This window comes from Miscanthus floridulus, chromosome 13 (genome assembly GCF_019320115.1).
Source record: "Miscanthus floridulus cultivar M001 chromosome 13, ASM1932011v1, whole genome shotgun sequence".
In the NCBI taxonomy this organism is placed as follows: domain Eukaryota; kingdom Viridiplantae; phylum Streptophyta; class Magnoliopsida; order Poales; family Poaceae; genus Miscanthus; species Miscanthus floridulus.
In genome coordinates, this window is record NC_089592.1 from 20895009 (window position 1) to 20916823 (window position 21815).

The 21815-nt window shown below is 43.9% G+C and overlaps 3 protein-coding genes across 5 annotated transcripts; 1 reads left to right on the forward strand and 2 right to left on the reverse strand.

The window, feature by feature from the left end:
• Positions 1-2943: 2943 nt before the first annotated feature.
• Positions 2944-6505, reverse strand: LOC136499272 (uncharacterized). The gene is made up of 6 exons (XM_066494988.1): positions 6305-6505; positions 6073-6205; positions 5845-5948; positions 4686-4857; positions 4456-4596; positions 2944-4376 (listed from the first exon to the last, which is right to left on the reverse strand). Exons 1-6 carry the CDS (start codon positions 6370-6372, stop codon positions 3435-3437), a joined length of 1560 nt encoding a protein of 519 aa, XP_066351085.1. The 5' UTR covers positions 6373-6505; the 3' UTR covers positions 2944-3434.
• Positions 6506-8510: 2005 nt separating this feature from the next.
• On the forward strand, positions 8511-14747 carry LOC136501663 (HSP-interacting protein-like). Of its 3 annotated transcripts, none has more exons than XM_066497178.1 (5): positions 8511-8665; positions 8832-10943; positions 11407-11586; positions 13719-14344; positions 14420-14747. In XM_066497178.1, exons 2-3 carry the CDS (start codon positions 8879-8881, stop codon positions 11562-11564), a joined length of 2223 nt encoding a protein of 740 aa, XP_066353275.1. In that variant the 5' UTR covers positions 8511-8665; positions 8832-8878; the 3' UTR covers positions 11565-11586; positions 13719-14344; positions 14420-14747. The 3 variants fall into 3 exon arrangements, with proteins under 3 accessions (XP_066353275.1, XP_066353276.1, XP_066353277.1); XM_066497179.1 differs by having other exon boundaries at positions 8835-10943; XM_066497180.1 differs by lacking the exon at positions 13719-14344 and having other exon boundaries at positions 8511-10943.
• Positions 14748-15882: 1135 nt separating this feature from the next.
• LOC136499569 (uncharacterized) lies at positions 15883-16824 on the reverse strand. Its single transcript, XM_066495173.1, has 2 exons — positions 16313-16824; positions 15883-16201 (listed from the first exon to the last, which is right to left on the reverse strand). The coding sequence occupies exons 1-2, from the start codon at positions 16822-16824 to the stop codon at positions 15883-15885; spliced, it is 831 nt and encodes a 276-aa protein (XP_066351270.1).
• Between the last annotated feature and the right edge of the window lie 4991 nt (positions 16825-21815).

Consider the following 21815-nt stretch of genomic DNA (forward strand, 5'->3'; position numbering starts at 1 on the left):
GAGGCGTGCAGGAGGACGAAACTCCACCGCCTCCGCTTCGCCATCCCGCCTGCTGCCGGCGACTTGGCAAGATCTCTGGCATGGGCCGGGTCGTCTCTGGGTCCACTGATCTACCCCGGCCCCTTCCGCCAGCTCATGGACCTGTGGACGAGCCTTCTGCTGGCGACGCCAGCGGCTAACGCCATCCCTCCGGGAGTCGAGCGTCTCCAGGTGATCGTGGACGTGGGCATCCTCCGCCGCGAGGACTATACGGTGGAGCGCAGGGCGCACATGCGCGGCGAGCTGGTGACCCGGGTGATGGAGCCGTGGCCCACGTACTACTACCACGTTGTCATGGAGCTCAACCTGCCGGAGCCGGTGCCAGGGAACAGGAGGATCACCGCCAACGACGACGAGGAGGAGTGCTGCGTTTGCTTCGAGTTGCTGGAGTCCGGGCTGGCGGTGTGGCCGGGGTGCGGGCATGTGTTCCATGGCGCGTGCGTGGAGAAGACGCTGGAGAGGAGCGAGATGTGCCCGCTCTGCGGGCACAGGTTGTCCGACCCGCTTGTGGCGAAGAACATCAAGATTGATCCACTCTCTGCAGTCTGATTAGCTAGGGGAACTTTTTTTTTTCATTATTCATCACGTCTGATTATGGTAGATTATATGTTGGATTGGATCTCCACAGATGTTATTAGGTGTATGTAAAAGGGTGCATGCATGCTTCTGTTTGAGCGATATACTAATACACATGTATTCACGGACGGCCGGTTGTTCACTTATCTTGTCTAATCTTATACTCTTATGAATCAAAACCCCACTAGCTATTTATCTTAACATACAAGCTGTCCAACTAGATAATGCACTATCACATACAATTAAAATCCACTAAGCAAAAATCCACTAGCTATTTATCTCGACATGCGAGCTCTCCAACTAGGCAATGCACTATCACATACAATTAAAATCCACTAGCACATGTAACTGTAATATCTACATCAGAAAGACACATAAATATTTTGTTGTCGACGTCATCATATAATGCAATTCACTAATCCGCAATTCCCGCAGCAACGCGGGGTATGCTTCTAGTATATATTTAGAGTAAAGCTAAGCATCCTCTAAGTGATTTAAGGCCTCTTCTCACTCGAAACTTTTCGCTCAATACAAGAATGCATGTGGTCTTCATCCCTAACTCCAACAAGGTTAGGGTTAGGATTCAGGGTTTGGGAGATTACTTGAATCCGACGGGCTTAGAAGGATTTCTAGGGGAAAACCCTAGTACGATGGTAGTGGCATGTGCAGGGGTGACGTGGGGCGAGACGGCAGCAGTGGCACCACCGGCTAAATAGTGAGGGAAGGCTGTTGGTCGAAACAAGGGTGGGGACATGACACAGATGGTCCGACGACGTCTACTAGATTAGTGTGGTTGCGGTCATAGGCGGCGGCGAAGACAGTGGGGCGTTGCTAGAGCCAAGTTAGAGGCGGTAGTGGCGGCGGGGTAACTCGCCTAGAGATAAAGAAGACGGCGAGAAGGAGACAAATATGATGGATTTTATGGCCATTCCATGGTGGAGGACGGCGGATCCTCCCCTAAGACCGGCAGAGTTACCACTTGGCCAATGTTTGTTGCCACTAGCTCCCTCTTGCTCTCGACCTTAATCTCCCTCTCTGCTCTTCTCCCTTATTTGTCGTCATGGTGTGAGATCCACTTCTCCCTATAGGCTTCTCGCCTTTCTCCAATGCTGACCCATCTCGTTCACCTGACAAATTTGAGGACTCAACCTCAATGCGATACTGTGAGCATCCTCGTTCGCATACATGAGGGGGCTGCCCTTAGCCCCTCTTTGCTTCATTGGTGCCACATACAACGTTGTTTGAAAATTTCAAATTTTGTTACCCCTACAACCTGGGTAGACTCTTTGTATTCTTGTGTTCATCCGCCAGGTAGATCTACAATTCCTATTCTGCCGATTGACAGATCGACAATAATACGCTTTCTCTCAATGGTTGAGTCAGAATGTCAAAAACCCCTTGGTGAAAAAGCGGCAGAGGCGGGACGTGCCATGGGAAGTACTGCGTGACTGCGTCTGGAGAATCACGGCGAGGTCGGCTTGTTTGTGTCCAGATGTCAGATTCGTGTGAATTCCTCTTGAGTAGTTGAGTTTGCCGCTTCTCGAGGACATCGAGCCGGCTGCGCGGCGTGGGCGTTCAGGAGGACGAGGCTGCACTGGCTCCTCCGGTAAGGCCTCTTCCGCCGGCAGCTCCAGAATCTGGCGGCGCCGGCAAATCACCACCATCCCGCCGCCCGCTATGCCTCACGTGTCACGTCTGCACACGTGAGTAAGGTGCGTCCACCCTCTTCGGTCTGAAGCATTACGCGATCGAGGGGTGTAACAAAATTATATATTTCTCAGATTCTTAGATTGGTTGACGACATGCGAAATATAGATGATGCTAGTTCGTTCTCTTTGGTTAAGAGTGGTTTATTGTAACCAAATCTGTGTGTTTGGTCAATGGGAGCATTGTAAATTGGAATACAGATGAATACATCAATCTTCAATTCTTAGAAGAGAAGAATCGAACTGAACTCAGTATATATAGCTATAAACCAAACTAATACAAATGAAAAATGATCGTTGCAGGTGGTGAAAGAATATTTGTGTACAGTCACTACTACTACTACTACTACTACCTGTCATTCTCAGAACCGAAAAATTCAGCTCAATCAGCACTGTACGAACCTATGATATTCAGAAAACAAATTCATATTCTCCTAGCATCTTTCTTGCCAAGTATAGTCCCGATTACACGTGATACATGGATGATAGCTATATACAAAAGCCGTAGTGATTCAACAGAAATTGCAGACACTGACAAATGACTAAGGGCTCAGGTTTATATTATATCATGTCGTTCTCACGGAGCTGGAGCTGTGCAGCTCTCCCCATGGCTCCAGCAAAGTAGCATATCAGCTTGGATTTCATATCACAGGATCCCACAGTAAAGGCTCTCCAAACGACAAGATGACAGTCGAAAACAGAATCACAAGGAAGAGACTAGTTGCTGAGATTCAATTTCTGTTATTACCTGTAGAACTGCAGAAATGTTTCAGAAAACTGATACAAACACCGCACATGTACAATTTACAGAGACTCAACTAGACAGGTTTATAGCCAAGTAATAATAACCCAGTAGTCTCCTTTTGTCCTGTATGCACCAACTCAGCAATACACAGAGTTTTCGAGGCAACAGCAAAGACCAAACATATGGATCGTCCACTGGTTTCCAGGCTTCAAACTATTCTGAACAAAGATGGTGACCTCTGAGGCTTCAAACTATTCTGAACAACTAATTGCAGACCACTAGTTTCCAGGACTGGACAGAGCTGAAAAGTGATATCTCAGGCTTCAAACTATTCTGAACAACTAATTGCAGACCACTAGTTTCCGCCTTCAGGGTTTTGGCGCTGAGAACAAGTTGGGATAGGAGAAATATGGATCGTCCTCCAAAGATGGTGACCTCTGAGGCACATGAGATGGCACATAGTCCTGTGTATCATTGGTAAAGGAGTCCTGGTGATCAAATACTGGTTTCTGTGTCCCCTCAGTCTGATGATGGCTTTCCTTTTGGGCACTATCGCTGTACTTGTTATAGACATTGGAATTCTTCTTTAGATCTGCAATGCGCAGTTGTGCAAGGTTTGCAGCAGCACGGGCTGCTGATGCAGCTCGCTCAGCTGATTCAGCAGCTGTCTGAGCAGCAGATAAAACGTCATCCAAGTCAATATTTGCCCCACTCTCAGGAGGAGAGTTTGTCTGTGCTTGTTCTGACTGTTTTGTGAACATATATTCCGTGGGAGGTACTGGAGGTGTGGTCACTTCATCAATTTTCTTTGTGTAGATCTCTTGTTCTGGCTCTGTTGGCTTCACTGGAGGAGACAGAGAAGGTGAGGGAACTGTCTCGGTTTTTTCCACTGAAGAAGGAGCAAAAACTGGCGGTGGAGATGCAAAAGGAATAAATTGCTTCTTTTCATTTGGAAAATCTGGTATGTCTGACTGAGAAGATGGTGCAGAAACAAGATGTTCCAAGCTTTTCATCTGAATAACATTAAAAGCACCACCAGCTGTTGGATTCTCCTCCAAGTCAGTAGGATCTGAGAACTCATGAGGAAGTGACTGAGAGCCCTGAACATGTGGACCGATATCTGGGGTCAACGGTGCATCAGAAGGTGGACGAATTGCAGCTTTTGGGACTTCAGGCAAATCCAGTGAATCAAGACCGGTATCTGACTCGTAGTCTTCATCAGGCTGCTCAGCAGCACTTGCAGCTACTGTTTCCTCATGTTTCTCCTTGGGAAGAGGTAGCATGGAGCCATTGAAGTAGGTCGGTCCATTCTAGAAAGGGAAACATAGCATCAAGTAAGACTCGAATCATTGAACTAACCATGTTAGTCATGAGTCAATATGTATTTACCAATAGATCCTCATGAGGTTTGAGAAATTCTGTCTCTGTCTCTGATGGATCCCAATCAACTTCATGTTCCTCAGCTATCTCCTTCAGCAGTTTCAACTTGGCATCAACAGGAGGAGGACGAATAGAAAGTAGTTCAATTATCTGCAGAAGCATTAATTCTGATATGTTACGAATATCCAAACTACCGGATAACATGATTAGATTCATTCAAATTCAAAGTGTCATATAACCTGACGATTGACCCCACAATCAGGCATCAACTCTGAAGCTGCAGCAACAAATTCCTTCCCAAATTTAGTCGCAAACATCATTTGAACTTGCATCAGTTCAGGTAGATCTGCACATCTTGGAGCAGCAAAGCAGATGCTTGAAATTGCTTCTTTGAGATCAATAGGACACTCCCTGAAGCCAAGAAAACAAGGAAACACAAACCAGTCACACTCATCTGCAACTCTACAGAATTTTTAGTCAGAAAAAAGCTAATCAATTTTATCAACTAATATAGCCCATTTATACTTAAGAGCAGGAATAGTATCCCTGCTTTATACTTCAAGATAGTACACCCTAATAAAAAATTGCAGCAGCAAAAAATTATTATTAGTAACATCCTTGGAGTTCAGATTAAATTGATTTGTGTCTACGAACAAATAAGGAATATAAGAATGCAGAGGGTATAAGTATGAAGATAACTTGTCCCTGATGCCAAATGAACATATAGCAAAGTAATGCTTATCTTTGGGGTCAAAGTCTATGCTAAAAACACATTGGTTGTTACAGGCAGGTTGGCCTATAATGGAATGGAACAAACACAGCCATAATCCACTATAGCAGTGAAGCAAGATTAGGTGTTACTGTTCGCCATGGAAAACTAACCCACTATACAAACACTAAGGTCTCGTTTGGATGCGCATGTATTCGTCTCAATCCACATGTGTTGAAGTGGATTGGAATGGAATTGAACTAAATTCCATTCCATTCCACTCCAACACATGTGGATTGAGGTGGATACACATGTATCCAAACAAGGCCTAAAGGAATCTATCTACCATCATAAAGTTCCATAGTGGTGGTTTACCAGTGGCATGCCATGTTGAGCCACAAAATTAGCACCAACTGACCATAATGGGAGATTACAGTGAGACATTGCTAATTAGTCAACACATTAAACAGAGCACAATGGACAGTTCTTGCCCAACAAAAGTACATGTCAACAAGCCACTGGAAATCCCAAGCCAGCTGCTGGTCCAGCACAGTTTGCCTTATCAAGAGGGGCAATAAAGCTACAGCTAGTTTTCAATTGCAACACCCGTGGTCACATGAACAAGCAAATAGCAACTGCAATTACGAGTTGTAAATGCTAAATGGAAGTCAGCAGATAGAGGGACGGACTTTTGGGCCTCGATGATGGGCAGGCGCACGGCGATGAGCTCGCAGAAGAGCTCGAGGATCTCCTGCGCGGCCATCATGTTCTCCTCCCGGATGATGTGCTCCACCTGCAGCAGTCGCAGCTTCCAATCAGCCAAAGCCAAAAGTCCCCCGCCGCCCCACTCCTCACCTCACCTCACGCAACAACCCTACTTCAATCTAATCGAATCCCAAGGTAACGAGGAAGCGTACCCTGATCCGGGCTGTGGCCTCCTGCCCGGCCTCGAGGAGCTTGGCGATGTCGCGGCGCATCTGGCGCAGCTGCAGCTCCCGCCGGTTCCGCAGCAGCTTTATCCGCGGGATCGACAGCTTCAGCAGCGTCTTGCTGCGCAAGACGATCCCGACACACGACATCAGAACCAAAACCAACCAACGCGAATCAAACCAGAAGAAGAAGAAAAAAAAAAAGTAACGCCGCGCGTACCACTTGGCGCCGCGGAAGCCGCCGCCGCCGCCGCCGCCCTTGCTGAAGAAGGCGTCCAGCATCGACATGGACGGGCGTGGGGGTTCGATCTGGTTGGAGACGAAGGGCCGGAGGAGGTGACGATGCGGACGAGAGCGATGGGGTGGAGCGCAGGCGGGGGCGTGCCAGCCGCGGTTGCGTCGTTGCGGCGACGTCCGTCAGGTCGGTGTGCGACGGGGCACCTGCTCCACTGACGACGGATCCGGGCCGTTTGATTGGGACACATGGACGGCCGACGGGGATACTTACGGGGTGGTTAACGTCGTTCATGGTTGGATTGGATTGTTTACTCCTGTGCTGACGACGGGTTTTGCTGTCTGCTAGAGACTTCTTCCGTTTGCTTCGTTCGAAAGGAAATTCGGATTCCATCTCCGGATCGGACGGCCAGGATAGGACGTGATTGACTGGGACACTGTGTGATATACTTCCAAGTTACACGGACCCGTTCTGAGACCAAGGATTCTATAAATCTATAGGAATGTTTTCTACGTAGCCTTATGGAATAAAGGATCGATGGTCCTGAAACCCTACAAAATATTCAAGTTATAGAAATATTTTCATGGCACCGGAGCCCCTAACGGCTATACCAAACTAGTCATTGGATGCTCTAAACTCTAGTGAGCCCTCTCCGATGACCACTAGATAGCTCTAGAGGGCTTTAACTTGCCCAAACACGTTGACAAACACCTCTTTGCACTAAAACTCCAATGATCACTCCGATACTATCACCAAAGGGAACCGATGCACTGTAGGAGTTGTAGAGAAGGTTTTTAGGCCTCCGATAATCTCTAGTGACTAAGCATTACACCTTGAGCCACTCCCGTACTCAGTCTCAGAGCAACTTCAGTGTGTGTTTTTGTGGGTGTTAGGCTGCTGGCAAGAGAAAGTGATAAAAGAGTGTGCACTATACTAGATATGAACTTTCATCCTGTGCTATCTCAACATCTGGTGCCCAACTTTGCATCTGTTGCCCTTGTTTAGAAAATTATCTCGAACTACTCCACATGATCGTCACATCTTGGCCTAGCACCAACAAAGTCGCCCATGGCAAGCTTATCCAAGGAGAAACACGGGGGCGATGTTTTGAAGCGCTTTATCGACATCACGATGACCAACATGACACGCATTGCGCCACCCTGCTACCGTGCTCGCAGGTAGCATTGTCACCTAGAAGTTTTCTATGCTAGTTTTCTTGGGTCAGTTTGTCGCAGCTTCATTCTAGCTTCTTCGGAGCAAATTCTTTGAAGTCCAATCCTACCAAATACAAAAAATGCAACTTGTGGGGAGCTCGCGAGAATCACTTCTCCATTTATACTATGAGTTGGGAGCTAAAAAAACCGCTCTCCACACCTTCGTGTTCAATTACCACTAGAATCACTTTAGAATTACTTCTCACATGCTCCCCATCAAAATCACTCCATCAAAGAATGAAGAAGTGAAGGTCAATAATCTAAAAAAGAATCTCCGCCAAACTAGCCCTCGATATGGATTCTGCTTGGCACTATCTTAAGCCTCAAACCCTAAGTTTATGTTTGTTTCAGTTTCTGGAAAGTGTTCCAACAACTAAAAAGCAGAACATAAACCAAATGATTAGAACCTAAAGCTACTTTCTCAGAAGTCGTTGATTTCATATAGTACAATTTTCGCAATATTATAGACCTAGCTTTCTACTCGCGAGTTTTTCTTCTTCTCTAAATCGATGAAAATAGAGAGATAGTTCTCACATGATTCAAGGAAGACAGAGAGAGGAGATAGTTATTTTCAACTAAACAGATTAGAAATCAACTTTTTGGTACTCCGTAGCATGTAGCCTCCTCTATCAGTTTTTTCAACGGCTTATGGTTCTGAACATTGCCCTCGTGATGATACTAGGGATCTTTTCTCTGCCGTTTCTCTCATCAAATACCGCATCAGCGGCAGACGGCATCGTTGGACGTGCTCTCTCTCACCCACGGGCCCCGGCCTCCCTCCGCAGCAGGAATCTGCACGGTCCACACCCAGAGCCAGCTGGGCCTGGATGACGGCCCTGGCGCACCGTGCACGGCAGCCCAAGTCGGCTGTCAACACAGCCTCGACGATGCCATCAATCAAGAGAAAACAAAAAGCGCTCCGTTCCGTGACTCTGGGTCTCGCGCCATTTGTCTACGCGCCCCGTATCCAACCTCCCCCCTCCCCTCCTTTCCCTTTGCTTCCTCTGCTTGGTTGCTTGCCTTGGCCTGCTGCCGTTTGCTTCGCCGCCTCGTGTCTTCTGCTGCTCCTTCCGTGCCGTCGAAGCATCTTCCCCTCCCACGTCCCACCCTCTGGTTCTTGATTCGGCCGCAGGTGAGCACGGACAAAAACCTGCCCTTTCCGTGCTCTCGCGCATTTCATTTCTTGGTGGTGTGGAACCTCGAAGGAAGAGTGCCTGCAGTTTCTGGTTCCTGTTTCCGTTTCCTCTCGCTTCAAATCTGCGTCTGCCAAGCCTGAAGGTTTCCTTTTTGGTTGCAAGAAGCGAAGGGAAGGACGAAGGAGGGCGGCCGCCGGCCAGCCCCAGCCATGGGGAAGCCGCCGGGGGCCAAGAATCCGCCGGCGGCGGGGGAGGCGGACGGCGACGAGGCGGTATTCCTGGAGCTGTCGCGGGAGCTCAAGGATGAGGCCACCCGGCTGTTCAACCGGGGGGACTTCGAGGGCGCGGCGTTCAAGTACGACAGGGCGGTGCAGCTGCTCCCCGCGGGGCGGCGCGTGGAGGCGGCGCGCCTCCGGGCCAGCGTCGCGCAGTGCTACATGCGGATGCGCCCCGCGGAGTTCCACCGCGGCATCCACGAGTGCAACCTCGCGCTGGAGGCGGCGCCCCGGTACAGCAGGGCGCTGCTCCGCCGGGCGGCCTGTTTCGAGGCGCTGGGCAGGGCCGACCTGGCGTGGGGGGACGTCCGGAAGGTGCTGCGGTGGGAGCCCGGTAACTGCGCCGCGCGCCAGATCTCGGACCGGGTAAGGGCGGCGTTGGAGGACAAGGGTATCTCGGTTGCCTTGGATGTGCAGGCAGAGGATGAGGATGAGACTGCTAGCGCCAAAGGAGAGGAGAAAAGGAAGAAATCTCATAAGAAGCGTTTTGATTCGGTTGCAGGGGAACAGGAGGGGGGAAATGGAAATCATATTGCGCCACTGGAATCTGCTTGCACGGAGAAGCAGGCTGACCCGAGGCAGACTAATGGGATAGGGAATCATCAGGATCGTACTGAAGATAGTGAATCCAATGCTCTCGAGAAGCTAGAACAAAGTACTGGGATGGAAGAGAAGGACATGGGCAACAAGCGAGGTGGACACACTGCTGGAAAGAAACCGAGGCGTGGTGCAGTCAAGCCAGTGAATCATTGTGAGGACAACATTGTTGTTGAGGAGGAAGTGATGAAGGTCGTGAAATTGGTCTTTGGAGAGGACATCAGGTGTTCTCAGATGCCAGTTAACTGCTCTCTGTCACAACTGAGAGAAATAGTTCAGAACAAATTCCCGTCATTGAAGGCATTTCTGATCAAGTATAAAGACAAAGAAGAAGACTTGGTGACAATAACCTCGTCTGAGGAGCTAAGATGGGCAAACAATCTGGAAGGTTTGGAAGGGCCAATCCGATTATATGTTGCAGAGGTTAATCCTGTGCAAGAGCTTGGTGTGGATGGGGTCAGGAGACGTCCTTTGTTTGCCACGTTAGAGAGAAACCGTGATATCATGTTGGATAATGGGACCGTTTGGCATGATGTTGAGCATAAATATTACGTTGATGACTGGATGGTACAGTTTGCCCAGATAATCAAGAATCATGTGGGTTTTAGTTCTGATGCATATCTGGATCTCCATGACCTTGGCATGAGACTGTGCTATGAGGCTATGGAAGACACAACAGAGAGTGAAGAAGCACAGGAAATATTTGAAGTTGCAGAGTCCAAATTTCAGGAGATGGCAGCACTGGCATTGTTTAACTGTGGCAATGTCCACATGTCTCGTGCAAGAAAAAGGCCATGCTTGCCTGAAGATTCTTTACAGGAATTTATACTTGAACAAGTCAAAGTTTCATATGATTGGGCATGTACAGAATATGCCAAAGCTGGTGCCATGTTTGAGGAAGCTGTTAAAACTAAATCTGACTTTTTTGAAGGTCTTATTGCTCTTGGTCAGCAGCAATTCGAGCAGGCCAAACTCTCTTGGTATTACGCTCTTGCATGTAAGATAAATATGGAAACTGAAGTTTTGGAGTTATTCAACCATGCAGAGGATAATATGGAAAAGGGAATGGATATGTGGGAAAGAATGGAAACTTTGCGCTTGAGGGGACTGTCTAAACCAAGTAAGGAGAAAGTTGTACTTGAGAAGATGGTCTCAGAAGGTTTTGTGAAGGATATATCAGCAGATGAAGCATTTGAAGAGGCTTCAAGCATACGATCACATATATACATCTTGTGGGGAACCATCCTTTATGAACGTTCAGTAGTTGAATTCAATTTGGGACTTCCTAGCTGGGAGGAGTCGCTGACTGTTGCCATGGAAAAATTTAAGATCGGAGGTGCCTCTCAAGCTGACATCAATGTGATTGTAAAGAACCATTGTGCTAATGAAACCACCCAAGAAGGTAAGAATATTTCGTTGTGACACATAATGTGCAATTACTTATTTTTCTGCTATTGTTCTGAGGGATTCTAACAAAAATCTAACACTTCATTGTTAAAAAAGGATCATTAATTTTTTTTAGGAACTTCTACAAATAATGCCAAAAGTGAAACAATACATGAGTGTAAACACGACTAGGATATAATTGTAAACTCCCTAGACCGAATAGAATGGATGAGATTTGACATAATTCCAAGTATTTTGAGATCAGCTAAGTTTCAAATCTGCATGTCCAAAGAAGGTAGGCATGCCAATAAGAGATTGCTAGCTAAACAGAAGTATTATTTTACCTATATTCACTTATGTTTCATTGCAGTTGTATGTATATTTTAGATGATTTGTGACAATGTCCTTACAAATGTAGCGACTACTACTGAATACTTGTGTTTTGAGAATAAAATGCTAAGATATATTCCCTTATGCAGGACTCAGTTTTAAGGTTGAGGAGATAGTTCAGGCGTGGAATGAAATGTATGATGCTAAAAATTGGAGAAGTGGACCCCTGTCTTTCCGCCTTCAACCAATATTCCAACGCAGAGCTCCAAAGTTGCATCATATACTGGAGCATCTGCACTATGCATAACTCCTAACTACTATTGTATCAGGTAATTTTCTACATAGGTAATTAGTTTCAAGAATGAATTCTATAGAAAAAATGATTCGCAAACATATTTTTCAATATTTTTCTGATCTTTCTCTAGCTAGTCCTTACATGAAGAAAAAAGATTCAAGAAAGACCTGAGAATTAACTCTGTCAAACATATAAGAACATAACTAAAAGTTCGGTTTTGAGTGGTGTGTGTAGGGTGTGTTGGTGTTGGTGTTTATGTTTGTTTGTGGTTGTGTTGCCCCTTTTTTCTTCTTAATATAATGATACGCAGCTTTCCTGCGTGTTCGAGAAAAAAAGATCAGAATATAAAGAAAAGTTATGTCCAAATATCCTATAGAATGGTTCGGACTTGTCTTGGTAACTATTCCACTTTCATAAAAATCAAATCAGTATATATTTTCTTTGTTTGGTGGAAATTAATGGAACTTGTCATTTGCATAGCACAAGATTTTGTGATATGTAATTTTAGTTCGTAGTAATAAACATAAGTGTTCTTACTAATCTGAATCACTTTTTTATATCTCGATAAACTTTTGGTGTGTTAGTGTTAGGGTCCTAACACTACAAGTTCTTTTGGAGTTGGCTGTAATCTAGCACTACAAAGACAGGGTGTGGGGGCTGTAAAGGACAACAAACACACATGTTTCTATAATTTCAGTTCATGCGTGATAAGAAATTCTTGATCCTGAAACTTTTATTTAGTAGTAGTGTAAGCATAAAGCAGTACAGCTATTTGTGTGGGAGCCCTAAAAGACAACACATACCCAAATTTCTACAATTTCCGCGAATATGCATTGAAAAATCCTTAATCCAAACTCTTATAGATCTAGTTGTTATGGTAGGATAGTATTAATTTCCATCTCATCTCTGGAATTGCTTGAGATCCAAACCACAATGCACACTATATAAATAACCTACAAGGTTCAATACAAATCATCCAATGTTTGGTGCTATGATTGTTTTGCGTTTTTTGGATGGTTACTCTTTCTGAATTGAAAGAGGTATCCAGATTTTTACCAAGTTATTTGAGTAACTTACTTGTATAACCTTCCACCTTAAGTTTGCATTTTACCTACCACAACTTAGTTACCTTTCTATCTGTACCTTTAACTAGGAAGTGGGGATCATGGAAAAACATCTCTACTTATCAATTTAGGTGATAGAATATAAACTGTAGTTCTCAACATATCTCGCAATAGGATTCATTCCTGCTATATTTTTACCAAAAAGCGAAGATAATGAATAAGTTCTTCAAATTGAAGTTCTTCACCCAAATTTCTGTAGTCAATTGATCATAAAGTATCTGAACAAAATCACTAAGTTATTCCTTCAAAAAAGCTATTTGTAGTGTCTAAGAAGAAAATTTATTCGAAGACGCACTACAGTGCATTTTTACAACAGTTTTGGGAAAGTGTTTAGTCTGGCTCAGGATAGCTCAACGACAACCATTCTACGCGTCTAATCCATTTTGGGGAGCACAATCTGGTGTTATAATGCTGTTTCAAAAACTAACCTTCATAGGGCAGCTTCAGGATCTTCATTGAAGCTTTCTGTCAAGTTTTCTATCCTGAAAATATTGCACTCAGTGCCAGTTATTACTTACACAGCTGCTCATTTGTGCCATTTTTGGGTGTGGAATAATTGTATTCTAGTGAGCATAATTACAGTTACCATCAAATGAAGGGTATTTTAGAACGAGAAAGTCTTCAAAAATATATTTTGATCATCGAGTTATCTTGCATTATATTGTCAAGTGCTGGAAAACCAACAATCATAAAATATTTTGAATATATAATTAGTTGACGCAACTTTTGTACACTGAACATGCATATAATTTGACTAATTACTGGCCAACATTTGTAAAGTTTGTCTTTCTCAGAACAAAATAATGCCTACATTGATGAGCAAAAGAAGTACTAGGTTACAAAGTGTTTTGAATGAAAATGAGTTGATTTAAAAAAAAATCATTACTCCATTTAGAGAAATGGTTACAAATTTTGTATTACAGTTTTATATGTCCCGCATATTTATTTTATATATCTGGATGGTTGTACTTCCATGTACTAAATACAGTACAATTTGTTTCAGTTTGTAAAACTATTCTTGATGTTATTTTTCTTTTTGCAGGTTTGTTCATCTTTGAAGCTTTGTTGCACTTACTCATGGAAAAAAGGAATAAAAGGAAAAGAAAAGCAATATTCTATGCATTATCAAGTCATAGATTTGCCCATTCTAAGGAAAAAAAAAGATTTGTTGACTCTTGTGGTTGGCTGACCATGTAGCTTGCATTTGGTTGTAAAGTTTACTGGGTTTCTAATCATCTATGTAGTAGGTGACATTATATATCCTCTCTTGAGGGATATTTTGCATAGTGCTACACTTCCTTCTATTTTATTTGTGGAAGTGCTAAAAGAGGGTTTGTACTCTTAGGTCACTATAGGAATGGTAGACTCATGTATTTTACTTAGAGAGTTTATTAGTAGATTACCCAAAGTATGTTACACTTCGACATGTGGATAATTGATGTTCAAAACAGTTGTTGTAACTTTGTAGCACAGATGCTAGTAGTGCTTTTTAAATTGTTCTTTACTGTATGTTTTTATTGTCAAGCTACTGTCAGATAAATGGCCTTATGTTTGTTACTGAATTTGCTGTGGATTCGTGAGAATTCACTGTGGCTTTGTGGAGGAAACGTTAGCTATGCTTGTGAGGTAGCTAAAGGGAAGTGTGCAAGTGTGCATTATTTAAAGATGGTAATACCTTGGTCTGATTTAATTGTTGTTTAGTATATGTGCGTTCTCATATGATACATTTGTGTCATATTTCAGTAAAGCCAAAGAAGACAACGTTTGTGTAATGAGCTGATTGAAAGGATACCTGGTGTGCGAAGAGCCTTATGTTTGGGGCACAGACACATAAGGAGTCATCAAATCACAGTTTCAGTTTCAAGTTTGAGTAGAGGAATGTGCTTTTTTTTTAGTACTAGGTTTTGAATCAGTTTTGCTATGTCAAATTGATCCGGTCGTTTGAAACTGTTTTGTAACAATATCCTTTGAGGATGAGGCTGGATGTTTCTATCATCTAAAAAATGGTCCAATGTAGATGTAGTATGGTGCTACATGCAATCCAAGATCAATAGTAAAGCTATTCCACATACATCGGTGATCTTATGAGCTACTACACTAGGTATCAATATAAGACTTGCTAAAATCTTTCAAAATTATTGTCTCTTTGTAAACTTGAGTTTCAGCCTCGACTCACAAAACTTCGAAGTTCTATTACATGTGTTTATCGCCTTCATCCTTTGGCAAACATAGAATTATTTTATTGCTACATTTGTTACAAGTTGTTCCCGTCATGGTGTTTGTCCACTGAACTTCGTCGTTGGTGATTTTTGTTTTTGGATTTTGACTTCAACTTGTAATAGTGAATGGCCGATCAAACACCAAGACGAATATTTTGTTTTATCTGAAAAAGGGGTTTTGTTTCCAGGTTCAGTTTATAACTCGGATTACCAGTTTGATGGGCTAAAGTTGCTATACAACCCAATTGTCCACAAACACCCAAAAAAGGTTAAAAGTCCCAGGTTTACGTTTGAGGCACGGTTCATGTGCTCAGCCACAAAATCTGGTTAAAAATCATGGATTTCCATTAGCTCAAACAAGATTCAGATTCTTTTAACTATCCAGGTCGAGTAGAAGAAAGTTTTGGAGGGCAAAATTTTAACTATCCTGGTTGCAGCTGCAATCTAGCAGACCCCCCCCCCCCCCCCCCCCCCCCCCCCCCCCCTCTCTCACACACACACAGAGAGAGGCAAAAACACATATGCAATCCAACGTGAACAGTACAACTCTTCCACGGGTACTGCCATCGTGGTGACCTCATGAGCTACACTGTACCAGGCTACCAGCATAAATAAGATTTGCTCAAATCAACTTTCAATTTGCAAACATATTGCAACTTGGCGAGGCACTGCAAATCCACAAAAGTATTGGCCAGGAGCACAATTTAAGGAACGGCGGCAATTAACAAGTAGCATTTAAGTTTCAGCTCCAGGAGCACATTCAAGGCACTGTACTTACCCGAGATTATTGCCCTTTCGGTGCAAAATAGCAACAAACAAGTAAGTTAAAGGATGTCTTAACATACAGTTGTAATCATTTTTCAAACAAAAAACATGCAGTTGGCATAGACTTTAGCATAAACCAAAACTCTGATAGCAGATAAAGCATATCGAACATAAAAGAATCCTGAAGGTGTTGGTGGTGGTTTTCCTCCTGCTCCCTGCAAGTCATGGCTTGTCCTGGCCGCACAAGATGGAAAGCACAGCAGAGTATGGAACGGAAGCAGTATCAAGCTCATAGAAGCCACGGAGCTCATCACCGCCTTCTTCTCCGGTGAGACGGAAACATGGTATGCAGTGCGAGAACGACCTTGATGTCTCCTCAGCAGGGATCTCCAGGACCCCATTTCCCCCGTCAGGCTTGAATACAGCAACGTAGCCATCTACTTTGGGTAGGACAGAGAGTCTCGTGCCAGCTTCCGTGCGCCCGATGACCTCGACAAGAGCAAATTCACTAGCATAGACGATGCTAGAAGCAGGAATCCACCTGGTATAGACGGCCCAGACCTAGCCTACCCGTGGAAGAATCTCTAGCTGGCGCGGTACGCCGGTTTCTCTGGCGTCCACAAGGTGGGAGAAGACGTCAGTGGTGTCGAACTTGGCTCCCTCGTTTAGAACTCTGAATGTGCCACAGCTGATGGGTATGTCCTGATGCTCCGGCCAACATTTCTCCTGAAACTGCCTAGGGTAGGCCTCGAGCCACAGCAGATGCACCATGAAAGGCTCTGGCTCAACTTTGTTTATCCAGCCGTATTGCCTCGGGAAAGCATCAAAACTGCCACCATACATAGCCCAGACCTGCCCAGGTTTGAACTTCTCTCGCGATCGGTCCTCTTCGAAACTTTGGAATTCTGGGGCAGGGTATTCGTAGATAGTGGGGGAGAGGTGGCCGTCGTCGCTGAATCCATCGGTGTTGTCGTGCTCCTGCAAGGTTGTGTCCTGATGTTCAGGAAAAGCATCTCTGTTCTCATTACCTGTACCTATGGTTTTCTTCCCATTCTCCTCCTCTTTGATGCTTGTTTCAATGGGAGCAAGAGTTGGAGGAGCATTATCATCTGATATTTCCTTATGGCTAGTGTCAACATGAGCTGATGGAGAATCATTCCTCATTTTTCCTCCTGTTGTAGTTCATCTGCAGATTGTTCTTGGGGAAGTTGTCGGTCGATGAGACCTGTTAAAATGAATATGATTAAGCTTGCTTTAGTGAGCCAATCTGAAGAAGCAAATAAAGAAATGCATAGATATGACTTAAGGTAATCGGAAAAAAAACCTTTGCTTCTTTTGTAAGTGCATATGTGTTAAACACAAGATAAAGAAGTGTATGGGCCACAATAGACATAAAGGGACCAACCATGATACCTATATTATAACTTGTAAGACCGTCTCCAACGAGTGACCCATATGGGCACCAAAACTCAAAATGGGTAGTAATATGCCTAAAATTAGCCTTCAGCAGAGTACCTATATGTGAGACTTATTTTGGGTTGCCTGAGAGGTACAACCCAAATATGAGCATCCTCTCTCCTGTAAACCCATTCAATTTTCTTTTGGGTCCTGTTGTTGAAGAAGATGCCCAATAGGTATTGAACCCTTTACCTGTAGCGCTATCCAAAGGATGAATGAGTCTTATATTTTGGGTGTTATTGTTGGAGATAACCTAACACTATGAGAAGAAGAGAGTAGTTTTCGGGGATTTTTTTTTTGTTGGGTAAAACTCGAGAGCTTTATTAAATCAAACCAGGATTACAATCTCTGTTTGTCAACTCCTAAGCCACTCTGGAGCTTGGTCAAACCAGGAATGAAAAGGTTCAGAAATGGATGCCATCCTTTCAAAACAGTGTGCTACAGTATTGGCCTCCCGACACACACAAGCAAAATTCAGTGTAAGAAAAGTTCTACCTAGCTCTCAAAGTTTTCGGGGAAAAATTAAGTAGAGTAGTTATGTGCTTATTTACACATAAATGATGCTTGTGATTCTGCCCAAACAAACCTTGCCCAAATTTGCCCAGCCTCAAGAACTCGGCTCCCAAGTCAAGCTTGCTATTACTAATTGCAGGCATTCTCTGACAAGATGCGCTAGGAAAAAAACTACCACCACCATTATGCAAAATAACCTAGAGTAATCGCCTAATGTTCATCACATATCCCATTGTGAAAAAATAATATAAAGTAACTTATATAATACTTCTAAATTACTCACTTCTATCATCATTAATATAGAAAAATTTGAGACCATAAATGATTTCTAATGAAATAGTTGTCAACTACAAAGTTGTATATCTCATCGAGACTTTGGTTTTGGTCATTTTTCCATCTAAGGTAGTTTGTACAATTCGAAAAATTTGAATTTCAAAGTTTGAGTGCTTCAAACAAAATTCTAGGACCATAAATGGTTTCAAATGAAAAAGTCATCAACTACAAAGTTGTCGATCTCATCGAGGTCAACAACTTTTATATAAAGTTTGTTTCCATCTGACTTTATTTGAAAAAGTTATGAATTTATTTATACTGCAGCATGGTTATCACCGTCGTATCATACAGCAAGCTGACGGTGAAAATGTCTTCACCGCTGGTTCATATGGCGAGGCGGTAGTGATGAGGAGCACAATATCACCGCCGGTTGGTGGTGCAAAGCAGTTGTGATGATGGACTATCACCGCTGGTTGGTAAGACGAAGCAGCGGTGATAGTTATCAACCCGCACGTTCTTACGAACCGGCGGTGATACTCTCATCACCAACAGTTCGTATTACGAACCGTTGGTGACAGTTTTAATGATACCGACGGTGATAAAGGTATTGGTGATAGGTCAATCTGTAGTAGTGAAGGCTGGCTTGTCGCCCAGTTCTTTAGGTCACCCTTCCGCTTCCCGCTTTCAAGAAGTCTAAAAGATTAAGTTTCAACTAGACATGTGACACACATGGAGGTACGATTGCATTATATGAGAGCGTATTAACTATTCATCATCCTTACATTATCATGGTACCGTTGATTGTCAGCTTATGCCAATCAACACATAGAAATCTGCTCATTGCTATGCTTCTGCATCCATGCAGGACGTGTTTGCGTCACCACTAGAAGCCACAGGAACCGAGTCTTTCGCAGCTTTGCGAGCTCGCTAAGAAGGCCGGTTTGTCACCCTGTTCTTCAGGTCACCCTTCCACTTCCCGCTTCCAAGAAGTCCAAAAGCTTTAATTTCAAGTAAACATATGTCTGACACACATGGAGGCATGATTGCACTATATGAGAGGGTATCAATTATTCGTCATCCGCACATTGTCATGGTACCATTGATTGTCAGCATATGCCAATCAATGCACAGAAATCTGCTCATTGCTGCGCTTCTGCATCCATGCAGGATATCTTTGCGTCACCACTAGAAGCCACGGGAATCAAGCCTTTGGCAGCTTTGCGAGCTTGCTGAGAAAGCCAGCTTGTCGCCCTGTTCTTCAGGTTACCCATCCGCTTCCCACTTCCAAGAAGTCTAAAAGATTTAGTTTCAAGTAAACATATGTCTAACACACATGGAGGTACAATTGTATTATATGAGAGGGTATCAACTATTTATCATCCGCACATTGTCATGGTACCATTGTCAGCATATGCCAATCAACGCATAGAAATCTGCTCATCGTTGCGCTTCTGCATCCATGCAGAATGTCTTTGCTCCACCACTAGAATCCAAAGGAACCGAGTCTCTGGCAGCTTTGCGAGCTCGCTAACAAGGCCGGCTTGTCGCCTTGTTCTTCAGGTCACTCTTCCGCTTACCGCTTCCAAGAGGTCCAAAAGCTTTAGTTTCAAGTAAACATATGTCTAACACACATGGAGGTACGATTGCATTATATGAGATGGTATCTATTGATCATCTGCACATTGTCATGGTACCGTTGATTGTCAACATATGCCAATCAACACACAAAAATCTGCTCATTGTTGCGCTTCTGCATCCATGCATGGACGTCTTTGTGTCACCACTAGAAGCCATGGGAACCGCGCCTTTGGTAGCCTTGCGAGCTCGCTGAGAAGCACAACTACATTCATACCTACCACAAGCGGTTCGTAAAGCCCATCACTAGCGTTTTTCGGTCTCGGCAGTAAGCTGTCGGTGGTGATGACATTCTCATCACAGACGGTTTGCAACTAGCGGTGATAATAGCTTATCACAGTCAGTTCGTATTACCAGCCGGCGGTGATTTGAATTTTTAAAATTCCCAAAAACGGGCCAAAAAATAGCAAAAATTTTTGTTTCAATCCTAGGAAGCCCCCCACTATCTCCAGCTTCATGGTACTGGGAAGCTGCTCTAGCTCCAACGCCACGATATTTTTCATGGTACGCGGTGCTGGGATTCGAACCTGAGACCTTTGTCCTTCACTCTTTTAACCACTCTCCTCTAACCACTCCACCCCTAAGTCACTTGTGTCTATATAGCATATCAATTCCCCTAGCATTCACTTTTCAGGATTTAAAATGAAACTTTAGAACCCTAAACGGCTTCAGATAAAAAAGTCATAAACTACAAATGTGTTGTTCTAATTGGGATCTACAACTTTGATTTTGGTTATTTCGCCATCCGAGGTTGTTTAACAAATTTGAATTTAAAAATGTCAAAACTGCAGCCGGACTTTTGAGACCTCAAATGTTTTCAAATGAAAAACTCATCAACTACAAAGTTGCTGTTCTCATCGAGATCTACAACTTTGGTTTTGGTCGATTTTCCATCTAAGGTTGTTTGAAAATTTTGGGTTTTAAAGTTTTAAAACTTTAGATAAAAAGTTGAGACTATAAATGATTTCTAATGAAATAGTTGTCCACTATAAAGTTGTATATGTCATCGAGATCTACAACTTTGGTTTTGGTCATTTTTCCATCTAAGGTTGTTTGCACAATTTGAAAATTTTGAATTTCAAAATTTGAGTGCTTCAAACAGAATTCTGGGACCGTAAATGGTTTCAAATGAAAAAGTCATCAACTACAAAGTTGTCGATCTCATTGAGGTCTACAATTTTTATATAAAATTTGTTTTCATCTAACTTTATTTGAAAAAGTTATGAATTTATTTATACTGCAGCATGGTTATCACCGCCGTATCATACAAAAAGCTGGCAGTAAAAATGTCTTCACCGCTGGTTCATATGGCAAGGTGTAACACCCTGAATTTTGACCTAATTTAAAAACCACTAAAAATTTGAACCTTTTTAAAATTTTGCTTAGAAACCCACACATAGTTAACTAACCTAGGAAATAATATAAATAGATCAACGTAGAGCCAAAATAAAATAAGTAGAATTGCTTGCTTGCTTGTTGAACTTATGGTGGTACACTTTGCATACTTATGCATTCAAATTTGCATTCAAATAGTACTCAAACATATGCATATACAATTTGGAAGATAGCAAAAGGAAAGAAAATGGGAAGAGGCCACATGGGCTCAATCCCTCTCTCCCTCTCCTCCTCGGCCTGCAGCAGCAGCCCAACTCCCTCCTTTCCCTCTCCCCTCACCCCGCACGGGCCGGCCCAGCAAGCCGCCCCGGCCTAACTCATGCGCCCGCGCCTCCTTCTCCCCTCTCCCTCCCACCGACGCGCGGGGCCTGCATGTCATCACCGTCGTCTACCTCGGGCTGCGACGGAAATCCCGCGTCGCCAAAACTCTAGACTTGCAGTTGGCATCATTGTTCAAACAAAAAACATGCAGTTGGCATAGACTTTAGCATAAACCAAAACTCTGATAGCAGATAAAGCATATCGAACATAAAAGAATCCTGAAGGTGTTGGTGGTGGTGCTCCTCCTGCTCCCTGCAAGTCATGGCTTGTCCTGGCCGCAGAAGATGGAAAGCACAGCGGAGTATGGAACAGAAGCAGTATCAAGCTCATAGAAGCCACGGAGCTCATCACCGCCTTCTTCTCCGGTGAGACGGAAACATGGTATGCAGTGCGAGAACGACCTTGAGGTCTCACAGGCAGGGATCTCCAGGACCCCGTTTAACTTGTCAGGCTTGAACACAGCAACATAACCATCTACTTTGGCCAGGACAGAGAGTCTCGTGCCAGCTTCAGTTCTCCTGAAACTGCCTAGGGTAGACCTCGAGCCACATCAGACGCAC